This window comes from Pelodiscus sinensis, chromosome 3, assembly GCF_052426305.1.
Source record: "Pelodiscus sinensis isolate ZL-2025 chromosome 3, ASM5242630v1, whole genome shotgun sequence".
In the NCBI taxonomy this organism is placed as follows: domain Eukaryota; kingdom Metazoa; phylum Chordata; order Testudines; family Trionychidae; genus Pelodiscus; species Pelodiscus sinensis.
In genome coordinates this window covers 152,284,563-152,296,880 of record NC_143054.1, presented here as the reverse complement: position 1 = coordinate 152,296,880, position 12,318 = coordinate 152,284,563, and the positions used below count along the sequence as shown (strand labels likewise).

Here is a 12,318-nt window from a genome sequence, read left to right as displayed (position 1 = left end):
CTGTTCTAACTGAGCGCCTCTCAAACACTAATAGATTTAGCCTTATAACTGCCTTCCTCCAATGATAGATAGGACCCTTCATGTCGGTAAGATCTACAGTTATTTACTGCATTCTCTCCACCAGAGGCACTATTAGGTATTGGGGTGGCAGGTTGCACTATGGAAGTGCTCAAGAGTCCTAGGAGACCCTTCTTTTTCTTCAGGATTTGGTCCCATTGAGCTAGGTGCAATACAAGCATTTGTAGGAAACATGTATTACTATTGTTCTGGGAGGAGAGCCCTAGCAGGAATTTAACACAGACTGTAACAAAGTGCTAATAGCTTAGAGCTGACCCCGAATTCTAGTCACTAAATAAGAGTACATCTAAATTACATCCCTTTTTCAATACAGGGATGTAAATTACACGTATTGAAATTGTAAATGAAGCCGCAATTTGAATTTCCCATGCTTCATTTCCATAATGGCGTCTGCGGCTTTTTTCGAAAAGCCGCTTTTCCAAAACAAAAAAAAAAAGTGGTCAAGATGGGGATCCTTCGACAAAAATGCCCCATTTTGAAAGATTCTGTAACCCAAAAAATGAGGGTTACAGGATCTTTCAAAACAGGGCATTTCTGTTGAAGGGTCCCCGTCTTGACCGCGGGTTTTTTTCGAAAAGCGGTTTGTTAGGAGTCAGCTCCCCCAGTCTTTGTAACCCCCTCCTCACCCAAGTGCCTTTAGTCCTGTTACTAGGGGTTGGTTCCCCAGTCCTTGCAACACCCTCTTCACACAAGTGTGTTTTAGTCCAGTCTCAGCACTTCTCCTTGGTATCAGGGTCCCCGTAACCTCCGAGAGGAAAGGGGGACCTGGACCCTCCCTCTCTCCAGGTCCTAGCCCAGGACCCTAAGAACAGGCGTGAATGACATCCTGTTCAGCTGGGGGAGGGGCAACACCGCAACTCACCGGCCCATGGGCTGTCCTTGGCCCCATCCTGGGCTGCTTCCTTCCCTCTGGCCATGATCCGTCTGGTCTCTTCGGTCACCTCTTTTCACCCTGCTGCCTGGTGCCTCCCTGGTCTTGGCCACTTGGGGTCTCGTTGGCCTTTGGGACCCCTACTCGCCTGCCTCACCGGAGCTTCCTGCCGCCACACTCCCTCCTCCTCCCAAGGGCAGGTGCCCTCCTTTTCAAAGCCGGCACCCTCTTCCTGGGACGCCGGCGCATGCGCTCCTCAGCCCTCCGGTCTATCTGCTGGGGGAATCCCTCTGCCTATGCAAGTGGCTGTGGCTGAACAGGCTCCACAGAGCTGCTTGCACGCCATGGCACCGGGGCCAAGCGCCCCTCGGGTGTGGGGTGTGGGGCTTATCCCTTCCACTCCTGCCATCCCGTTACACGGCTTTTCAGAAAAAAGCCACGGCTGCCATTATGTAAATGATTCACGGGAAATTCAAATCCCGACTTCATTTAAATTTTGATATGTCTAATTTACATACCTTTATCGAAAAAGGGATGTCATTTAGATGTACCCCATGGTATTATCTATCGCCATCCCTTGTATTCAAGGTAAGTGGGGGAGATGCATTCTTAATGGCTTAATTTGGCAAGGGACTAGTGAGCTAATAGGTGTGTATGTTTACACTGGGATAAAACACCCATAATGTGGCTGCAGCTGGCCTAGGCCAGCTGACTTGGGTTCCTGGGTGTTGGGCTACAGGGCTACCAAACTGAATGCAGACCCTGGGGCTTCAGCTGGAGCCCGGGCTCTGAAACCATGAAGAGGTGGGTCTCAGAGCTCTGACTCCAGCTTGAGCCCCAATGTCTGTACTGCATTTTTTAGCTCCCAGCCCAAGTCATCTGGCTCAGGCTCTGAGGCCCTCTGCCATGGTTTTTTCATTGTAGATATAGTCAATGAGAGCAATCAGTGTATATGACTATAACTTAGCTCTAGTTAGTGTTATAGTGTTATAGTCTCTCTTTTGGAAAATGTTAGCTCCCACCATGGATCTTTTAAAGAAAAGAATTAGTGTGTATGTCACCTGACTTTATTTCCATGTACTTCTTATTACTTATAATATAGGAGGGTAAAGAAAAAGGAATGAAAAATGGAAGAGGCGGGAAGAGTGAATGTTCTTTTTCTTGTCTGGGTCCCCTAGGGAGGGCCCCACAATGGAAGCTGAACGCAGGGCCCCACTAACTCTAAATCCGCCAGTGCCTCCTGCATGAATGCGACTAGTATTCACTGTATAACACTGTAACCTGCTGTCTAGCCTGCACATATGTCATAGCCTTCTGCAGGGAAGAGATCTCAGACCCGGTCAAGTGTTTGGACTACTGTGTCTGATTACTGTAAGGATCTCCAATTGCTGGGCAACATTACGCCATCCAGGATGTGCTGCCGCACCAAGATATAAGAGGATGAGATAATAATAACCTTTAGTCATTAATTTCAGTGCCTTTGCTGATTTGGTTTGTGACATAATCCTAACGCTACTTGAATACATTTTATTTTATGGCTTGCTAATGCAAATTCTTTGAGCTTAATACCAATGCAAATAGTAACTGACTGTCTTTACAATGCTGCCAAAAAAGTGCTATTTCACAATTTACAGCTGGCTGCAGAGGCTGTTATGTAGCTACATAAAAATAGCACCAAGTACATCAATTGGTAACGCCAGATAAAAAAGTCCAACATGTTTTAGCGCTAGCAGGGGATTTTTTTTTTAAGTTCTGCGTGGAGTTTTGGGACATCCTGACAGGAAGACTTGGTAAGAATTTGGAGCTACTGAAGCTCAGAGTACATAGCTGGTTATTTAATGGGATCTCCCAAGGGAGTTCAGCTGGGAAAGAAGAAACATTAATAATTATACTTTACACTTACAAATCACCTTCCATCCAAGGGTCTCAAAACATGGTAAAATGAGTAAAAAATTGAGTCTCATGATATTTCTTTGAGGCATGTGGAGTGGCTGTGCCTAGTCCACTCGAGGCACCGCTTGAAGGAAGACCATCAGCTGAGCTATAAAATGGCTACTGCAGGATGCAGTACTGGCTAATTCAAAGATTACCAGTACCTTTTTTCTGGAGAAGCTGGGGGGAGGGAAATATATATGGATAAAGTTCTCACTGCTTTTCATTCTGGGTGACAAGGAAGCAGTGACAAGCGACTGAAGCTTGTGACAGAAACCAGTGAAACCAAATGCTATAGATTACAAACAGAAGCATCATCAGAAGGGACTACCAGCTGGAAGGAGAGAAGGGTTGAAGAATAGGTTTTAGGTCGTCATTTCTTTGTGTAGCTGGATTATATACTGCCTCTGTTGTCCCAAGAAAAGGGTTATGAAATGAGGCACAGAGGATATCCTTAGGAAGACTGAAGAATTTCTAATTCATAAAGTCTACACTGGGGCCAATGATGCACATATAAGCTCTTTCGATAGCATCAAGGGTACTTTGAGAAGCCTGAGAAGGTAGAGACACTGCATGTAATCTTCTGGATCCATGTGATGGCAAATGTGAGTGAAAAAGGAAGACTGTCTTAATATTGACCAGACTTCTTGCATCTATATTTGTAAGTAGCAGTAACCAAGAGTCATTTCACCGGGGCTGATACAGAGCATCCCCTTCTCAGAAGAGCCCTGGGTGGCAGAAGGAGTGTGTCTATCACTATACTCCTTGATAAGGTGAGCCCATCCTTTACAACGCTTCAATCATCTCTCCTCCTCAGGGCATTGTGTGGTCGTGTAGGGAGAGAGAGATGGATCCCTGTTTTTTGTGAACCACAGAAAGTTAGGGACAGTGGTTCCTTACTTTCTATAATTCTTTAACCTCACGGCACTGCACACCCCCTTGAAAGAAGGAAGGATATGGCGATCAAAAATATACAGGATAATTGAGGGTATGATGTATTTTCTTACATGGACAGTAAGAGAGAAGGTGTCATGTACATAAGATAGTAGCACAGTGCAGAAGGGCCTGGCTGCATGGGGAAGGGTGTTAAATGTTATTTGTATGGTTTTATTTTTATTAGTTCATACCACTTGGTCCATCATTTCACAAATATTTCATCTGTTAATCTAAGGAGTCATCCATTCTACTTTGCTTAATTATTTTATTTTGTTGATGAATAATGAATTTAAATGAATTAGACAAACGAAAAATCCTTTTGAACAGCTAGATGCATTCTTTTTCTTTCTTTTTTCTACTCTTTCTTTCTCCGTGGATGTGATGAGCTGAACTAGAATGTGGTTATGGCACAGCGTCAAGAGAAAAAAAAGGGATGATAGAGATTAAACACTTGTGCTATACTGCCAACTGCATTTTCTGTCTAGCCACAAGAGGTATCCATTCTAACTAATATAGCTGCACTGAACAGGTTCTGAGGTTTGCTCTTCACTATGATTCTCCCAACTGTGCTATATGATTTGTTATGTATACAGAATGTCAGTCTATGTTCACAGGAGTAAGCGTACAAATAATTATTTGATTGTTCAAGCGTATAATTTCCTCTACAGTACCTGAAGAGAAGACCACAGTTAAAAGACCTTTTCAAAATTCATTTCCATGTAAATTTTATTTTGAAAAAAATATATAAATTATATTCTCTTGAGATCATATTGTCTGAAGAATTGTGTTAATAAATAAGTGATCATATGATATAAGAAGAAAACTACTTATTTTAATGTGAAAAGGAAGACCAAGAGCTCGTATTGGTAAATCCTGTTTTTCTTAGTGATAAGGTTTACAGATCAGATATCTCATGAAAATAAAAATTGAATGTGGGAAGGTGGGGTAGATTATATCTATATATCGAAATCTATTTCACACTGAGAGATTCAAGCAGTCTAGAGAGTCATGTGAAGACAATTCATATTAACGGAGTATTTTATTAAGGTGCAGCATGGTTGAAGGCCACAAAATCGCAGCATTCTGTCACATGAACAGTAGTTTATTGAAGTCTAATAATGCTGGAGGGCATAGGATTTTAGCCGTGTTGCATTTTGTTTGTCTGCATTCATATTAGCATCAGAGAGAGGATTTATTGTACACATTTTTCATAGACATTGTTTTGTCAGGGAGTGCATTATGTTTTCTTTAACTGATATTGGCTTCCTATTTTTTTAAACTACTTTTAGGTGTGTTGTAATGGGATTCTGCACAACAATAAACCTGGCTTCCAGTGCTGTGAGGACAAGTACATTCCATTTATTCTTAATTCATCAGGGGTTTGCTGCGGTGGTCAGATACATGCTGTGCAACCAAAGTATCAGTGCTGCGGTAGCTATTACACCAGGGTATTAGAAGGTAAGAGGCAACTTCTTTCAAGCATTTGAAAGAAATAAAATTGCACGGTATTGTTGGTGTATCCCTTAAACCAAGGGATGTGAGTATGTATTAATATATTCAGCATTTACAGAGGTTTTTAGGTGTTGTTTAGAGATGAGCAAGGTTCTGTGCCTACATGGAATGGGCAATGAGAAATTGCCCTGATATTGCCGTCTAAACACAGTCCACTCCACATACACAGGAAATACGTAACTGATAAATCCTTCTAATTGGGTCATTTCCCAGGGAATGAATTTTACCTGAATAATACTTAACAGCAATAACTGCTGCTTAATGGTGGTGGGCGGGGGGGCATTTTTGCTTAATAGATACGCTGTCAAGCCGTTTCATGGTGCTTTGTTTTTTTTGTGTGGCTTACTCTTGTGCTGGTTTTCCTGCCTGCTCCTGCAGCAAGAACGTTCACTTCCTGCATATCTGTGATAAGGCAGAGAGGTGTGGATAGCTTCATCCTACCTGGTTCTACCTGGTTGCTTGCTCTTTCTGTTGAAATTATATATGTTGGATGACAAGCTCGACATCTCTGTGGTGCTGCTTGTGTTCCCTCCCCAAATGCAGAAAGCCCAACATCGTTTTAATCAATGGGACTATTCAGAGAATCTCTGCAAACACTTGGACAGAATCATGACTATCAAAATGGTGGGGGGGGGGCTTTCTGAGCAAAGAATTCCTACTAATCTATAGATTTTAGCAATGTGCATCTGTCTGTCTATCTGTGAGTCTGTTTGTGCAAGAACTCCTCCTAAATGGTAAGAGCCATGCCCACCAAATTTGGTAGGCAGGCCCCTCTTATCCTAACTTAAAACAAGGCCAGGGGTTGGTTGTGCTAAGAAGATGGGAAGTGTCAGGAATGGGGACTATTTTCCTGTTCTGAGAGTGGCCACAGGGGACAGCCACATCACCAAGAGAATAGTAAGCTGGGGCTGGGGATCACCATTTTGCCTGCCATCAGACCAGGTAAGTTGCTCCTTATCCCAAACCCTTCCCAGACCTCCCTGCCCCCCCTTCCCTCAGCCCTTGGCCATAGTACCGGCAGAGAGAGAAAAGACCCCCTGGGGTTAGAGGAGTCCGGGAGGGGTGATGGGGGGAGGGAGAGGGAGAGAAGGCCCCTGGACATTCAGTAATGGATTTGAAAGTAGCCATACTTCTACAAAAGAATTTTACAAACTGGTTACAAAGGGAAACAGCTGAACTAGAATTCATTTGCAAATTCAAAATAATCAATTTAGGGCTGAATAAGGATCTCAACTGGTTAACACATTACAAAGGTAATTACCCTTCTCTGGCTATTCACATCTCCACACCAAATGCTGAGAGTGACCCACTGTTACCCTGATTTGGTTAGCTTCATTAATACAAGCAACTTCTCCCTTCTCTCCTGCTTCTGTAACTTCCACTCCAATTCATCTTTTGAAGTGGGTTTTACCCATGAAAACTTATGCTCTAGTAAATCTTTTAGTCCCTAAGTGGCTATAGGACTTCTCGTTTTTGCAATTACAGACTAATACCTCTATCCCTCTAAGACATTTCAATAGTTCTTGTTGCTCCTGACTGTTATATCTTAGGTCTCCAATTCATTGACTGAATTATATTGTATGCCCATCATCCTTATCTACAAACTTGGCAGATTAATAAAATATCAGTACTAAATAAACTCCACCATGCAGAAAGGAAAGAAACAGTCCCCACTCAACCCAACTCCACTGAAAAAAACTTAAGAGGCTCAGACTTACTCATGACATGCACATCTGACTCATTTACAAGAAATATTCAGGAACTGTATCCATACACCAGCTTCTTCCACAACACAGCTCTGTTTCCTAATTGTGTTTGCATGTGTGCAATCTAGGAAGATCTGGGCAGCTGCCCCATACTGCCACTTTTGTGGAAAGAGGCTCTGATCCTTCATCGTGAAAGTAAATGCAAGGTTTGCTGTTGACTTCAGTGAGTAGAGGTCTCGAACCCTGTGTGCCAGAGAGTATAGTACAGAGTTACACCAGAAACATATGAGGCAATGTTATGGAATATTCTGGAATGTCATGTGATGATACAAATCATCATTAGAACCAACTATGTTGCTAATTAGTTGCTGTATCTGTCTAAAATTAAGGTGTAATGGAAGTCTACATCTAAATAAATATCAGATATTCTGGAACTTATGCGGAGAACACCGTAAACTGTAGACTTGTTGACTGAACAGACCATCACCTCAAGCACCTCAAATGCTCTGTTAGGTAAAGAAGTGGTGTCTCGGCAATGTACCAGTGTTCCCACTCACTTTCATTTAGAATTAGGCTGTAAAACACAACTGAAAACATAGATACTCAGCTCAGGAATACTGTGTTAGGAAAAGGGGTTCTTTGCTGCTAATAATCTATTTGCCAAAATATGTGTCATCTCCCCACCACATCCCAGTTTTCTGGCATAGAAATGACCAAAGCAGATAGCCCCTGTGCAATATTGTAATGTGCTACGATAGGCTGCTTTTCACACCTTTTCTGTTGTGTTTATAAGACAAAATTTGAGCTTAAAAACCCCAAAAGTGTTTTTTTTTTTTGGATGAAATATGACTTTTAAGTCTTTTCCCCATTGAGGTCACTGATTTTTATTCAAATACTGTAGGCCTGGTAGCCCTTGAAAGGACTTTTTGTTGGGTGTTTAGTACGCAAATCTTTTTGCAGCCAGTTGACAGGTCAGGAGCTAAAATGCTTGCATTACCCATGAGATGTCATGCACTGTCTGTGCTCAGAAGTACTTGAATTTCTGCCAAAATGTTCAGCACGTTCTGAGCTCCAATCCCTTGAAAAGGAATTCATATATCACAATATTAGAATGTCTACCGTGATGTCATCAGAAAAATGCTCTCACGGAAAAACCAGAGAAAAGTATTTTGCTGGCTCATTAATCTCAATGTACTGAAATGGGAAGATTATATTCTGTGACCTCTATCCCCATCCAGTGGTCTGTGTTAACTAGCTTAATGTTGTTTACACCAGGAAAGAAAAGCATGGTGACATAAACCATCTTGTATCTGAAAATGGTTCATGTTCAATCAGTAGTCCTCAAATGTAAAGCTGTGAATATTTGTACATGATTTGCAAATATTTTTTTCTAAATATATTTGGTGTAGTCTCCCTCTTTTTTCTTTTTCTAAAGGGCAGCCACATGAAAAATGTTGGTCACTTTTCTTTCTTTTTTTTATAAATATGCTAATAACCCCAAGCTAAATGTTAATGTGGGTCATTCTTTGATAAGGATAACAATTAACTGGTAAGACTGCATGGTAGTTTTCAGAGAGAAAACATTTTCAAACCTAGCTTGGAATGGATCCCATTTTGAGAGGTTAATGAGAAGGTTACTGATCCTTTGTGTCTAATGTCTAATAGTCTTTTCCAAAAAAACAGTTTTATTTCCAACTGATATAACCTACATTCACTGTTTTAAGGCCTATTGCTATGCAGTCACTAAATTAGATTCTGCGAAATGACGGAAAATATGGCTAAGTATCTAAACAGATTATATCTATTATACTGGAAAGGTTTGTTCTTGTCTTTTTTGTTTATTATTGACTTTATTGATAAAGATATTTATACAGAGTACTCTCCAAGCATACATATTTCCCACATGTTCTTTGGCCAGCTTGAAAGAACTAGATGTACAGCAGCATATTCTGCTATTGGCATGAAGATTACAAATTAGGAAGGCAGGAGCCTTGTTTCTGTGACACTAGAGCAGACTGATGTGCCAAAATGCATCCCAGAGCTAAAATGGGAAGATGCACTCTCTAACCAAAGTAAAAGAAACAATGCTAGTACCCCTCATATGCCACGTTGTCTACCAGCATATTGTGAATGAAGAGAAATGATTCTCTGTCTTGAATGTCCTCTGTGCATATTTTCTGTCTGGCAATCACTGCATGGGGTTTAAACTCATTATTTGAACACTCATGCTTTCAGAAGGACTGGATTTGAGCTGTGTCTGTCACCGAGGAATATGAAACTAAAAGGGCAGGAGAAAATTGCAATAAAGTAATGAAAGTTCCAAATATTTTGTCAGTATTGCTGTCTGTCCTGAAAAGCAGAACACTGTCCTCACCACTATTCCTACTTCTTTTCAAGCCCTGCAGTATCAGCATTCAGGCCACACCAAATATTTCAGTTTAGGTTGATACCACAGAACACCTCTCTCTCAGGTCACTATTTCAAACCAAAATGGTAGTGAATGAAAACGGTTACCATTTGATAGCTTGTTTGTGTCCTGTGTTGAAAGAATTGGCAGTCGGTCCATTTCTGGTGCACAGTTAACCCCATCAGAACCCACCAAATGGCAGTAATTGGCAGCCTTCAAAAGTCAATTCTTTGTTACTCTGTGGCTGCCTTTGCTACAACTATAAAACCAATACTAATCTAGTTTAACATTTTGTACAACTTTTTGAAAAGTATATTGCTTCTTTATGCAGACTCTGTCTTGTTTCTATTGCAATAAATGTCTGAGGAGCCACATTCTCAAAGCGCTCTAGCTTAGCCTCTGCCTTGCTGTATTTGTGGTGAAGTGGTTATAAGCATTGCTGTTACAGCATTCTGAAGTCTAGTAAATGACTCTGTGCACAAGAGTCTGTTTTCATGTGCAATGGTTTGTGTGTAAAGATAGTAGGCCATGAGCCCAATCCAATATCCACTGCAGTTTGTGTAAATTCTCTCACAGATTTCCATATGCAGGAAATCACCACTTTTATTCTTTTAAACGAGCAGGGGAAGTGTGCTGCCCTAATGAAGAACAAAACAGGGTTTCGGTTGGAGTTGGTGACTCTTGTTGTCAGGGGACTCCTTATTCCATGTCGGGGAATCAGATCTGCTGTGGTGGGTCACTCCATGATGGCTTCAGTCGTCAGTGCTGTGGTGGACAATTAGTAAGCAAGGACCTGATCTGTTGTGGTGATGGAGACCAGGGAATGGTACACCGACCTCTCCCAGGTAAGCTTTTACATTACCACTGAAAAGGTACCGTATAGCAAAATCAAGGCTGGGCATGGATGACTATTCACCTTCCCAGAGCTAGTCCAGCATTGACCACTCTGCAATAAGTCCTGTAGATGTATGATAGATGTGTCCCTTTCATTAAAAGGAAGACTTAACACCTTCCTCCCCTCGCCCTGCTATCTGGAGGAGCAATCAGGAATGTGGGTCATTTTCATTCCACATACTTTTATCACCTCACTTGCCTTTGCCTTTTGAGAAAAAGTTGTGTAGTCTGGTATTAAAATACAGGGCTCTGTTGTGACACAAAGCCAGGACACAGTTCTAGCAGGTGCTCCAGCTGTGCTTTAAGAAGCGACAATACATCCTGAAGCTTCAGGAAACCAAGAGGAGAGCACCATTCTCTGTCCCTGGCCCCACTCCATACCTCTCCCCATCCCCTTGCAGATACTTTTGCTCTTAGCCTTGCTAAATCCTCATGCTGCTCAGCACAAGGATTTCAGTTTTTCCTGGGTCATTGGGTGTCAGCAAATAGGAAGTAGAGGGGATGAGTCTATTTGGACTCTCTCCCTCATTCGTGTCCCCAGTATGTGGGGGGGGGAGACTTTTTTAAAATAATCAGCTGTAGTCACAAGATCACGTTACCTGTCCCCATCTGCTGTACCCAGCCCATCTCTCTCATGGGGTAGGCATTCCATTTGATAGAGTATATTCAGCCCATGTGTCAGTGGAACAGATAGTTTAACAGTTTCACATAAAATTGTAGTAACCTAACATTAAGATCTTAAAGGGCACAAAAGGTAAAAAACAAAGAAATGGGTCCTCTGGTCTAGCTCTTCACAGGGATGAAGTCAAGAGGGATGTGAGCAAAAGTGAATCAGTCACTGAGTAAGACTCCAAACTCCTGGGTTCTCCTCCTGGCTCTGCCAATGACTTCCTGTGTGACCTTAAGAAAAACACTTCACCATTGTGTTTCCCCAGCCTGTAAATGAGCAAAAATCCTGAATTCTTTTGTAAAGCAGATTCAGATGCAATAATGGAGTCATAGGGCAGAAAGAGACCTTGAGGGATCATCTAGCCCAGTCCCCTGCATGTCATGGTGAGACTAAGTATTATTCATAGACTGAAAAACTAGTTATTAACAACCATAGGTGAGTATTCCAATCCAAATATTCTTCTTAACACAGTATTCAGAGGAAAAGTAAAAGCCCATTAATCTTAGGTCTTTTCAGTCTGAAGACAAATATTCTCTACTAAATGTTGTATAGAAATTGGGAAGCCCAATTTTTATAGATGGAAATAATAAACTCTTGCACCCAGTTCCATTTTTGTGGGCTCAGATTGTTACTGAAGTGACTAAAATAAAGATTTGGTCACCAACATGTTAGTGAGAGCAGTTAGCTGTGGAATGAGCACCCCAATTTTGATACCCAGATTTGAAAATCGAGCTTATGGTGTCCAGGATCATTGAGTATAAGTCTCCATGAGCCCTTTGGGAAGGGGATCCTGTACCCTTCCCCACCAAAAACAGATCATCCTTTCTTCCCCTCAGTTGTCTCACTTCAACCCCTATGGTAACATTATGGTAACATTAGATGTAGTTGGAAAAGGGCAAAGCAAGATGGAAAGAGCTGTTGTTCTAACAGTTTGCTCTGCCTTTGTTCCATTCCAGTGGTAACCACGCAGCTAGCATCCTCTTTCTCCCCATCGCCCCAATCCTTACTCGCCAGCTACACAGCATCAACAAGGAAATCACACAATATCACTCCTGAACCAAGCCCTCTTGCACAGCAGCTCATTGTGCAGCTGCCACAAGACGGGGCTGACTCGTAAAACATCTCTTTATGTACTTTATTACTTAAACTCTTTTATTTGCCTGCAGGAGCCCTTTAACAAAATCACATTGAATTGACTTTCTCACACCAAATCAAATCTCCCTGGTCCCAGTTCAGTTGTCTTTGTCAATATGTATTTTATAAATGGAGTGAATTAACAGATGCTGTTGGAACAGAACTGCTGGGGTAGCGT

General features: G+C 41.8%; 1 protein-coding gene across 1 annotated transcript in view; it reads left to right on the top strand.

Annotated features, from left to right (window-relative positions):
- Positions 1 to 12,318, top strand: part of LOC102451796 (usherin) — a 102,597-nt gene that overhangs the window by 47,909 nt on the left and 42,370 nt on the right. Inside the window, exons 10-11 of the mRNA XM_089777170.1 lie at positions 5,107 to 5,275; positions 10,066 to 10,287. Coding sequence (XP_089633296.1) covers positions 5,107 to 5,275; positions 10,066 to 10,287 — 391 coding nt within the window. The remainder of the gene's footprint in view (positions 1 to 5,106; positions 5,276 to 10,065; positions 10,288 to 12,318) is intronic.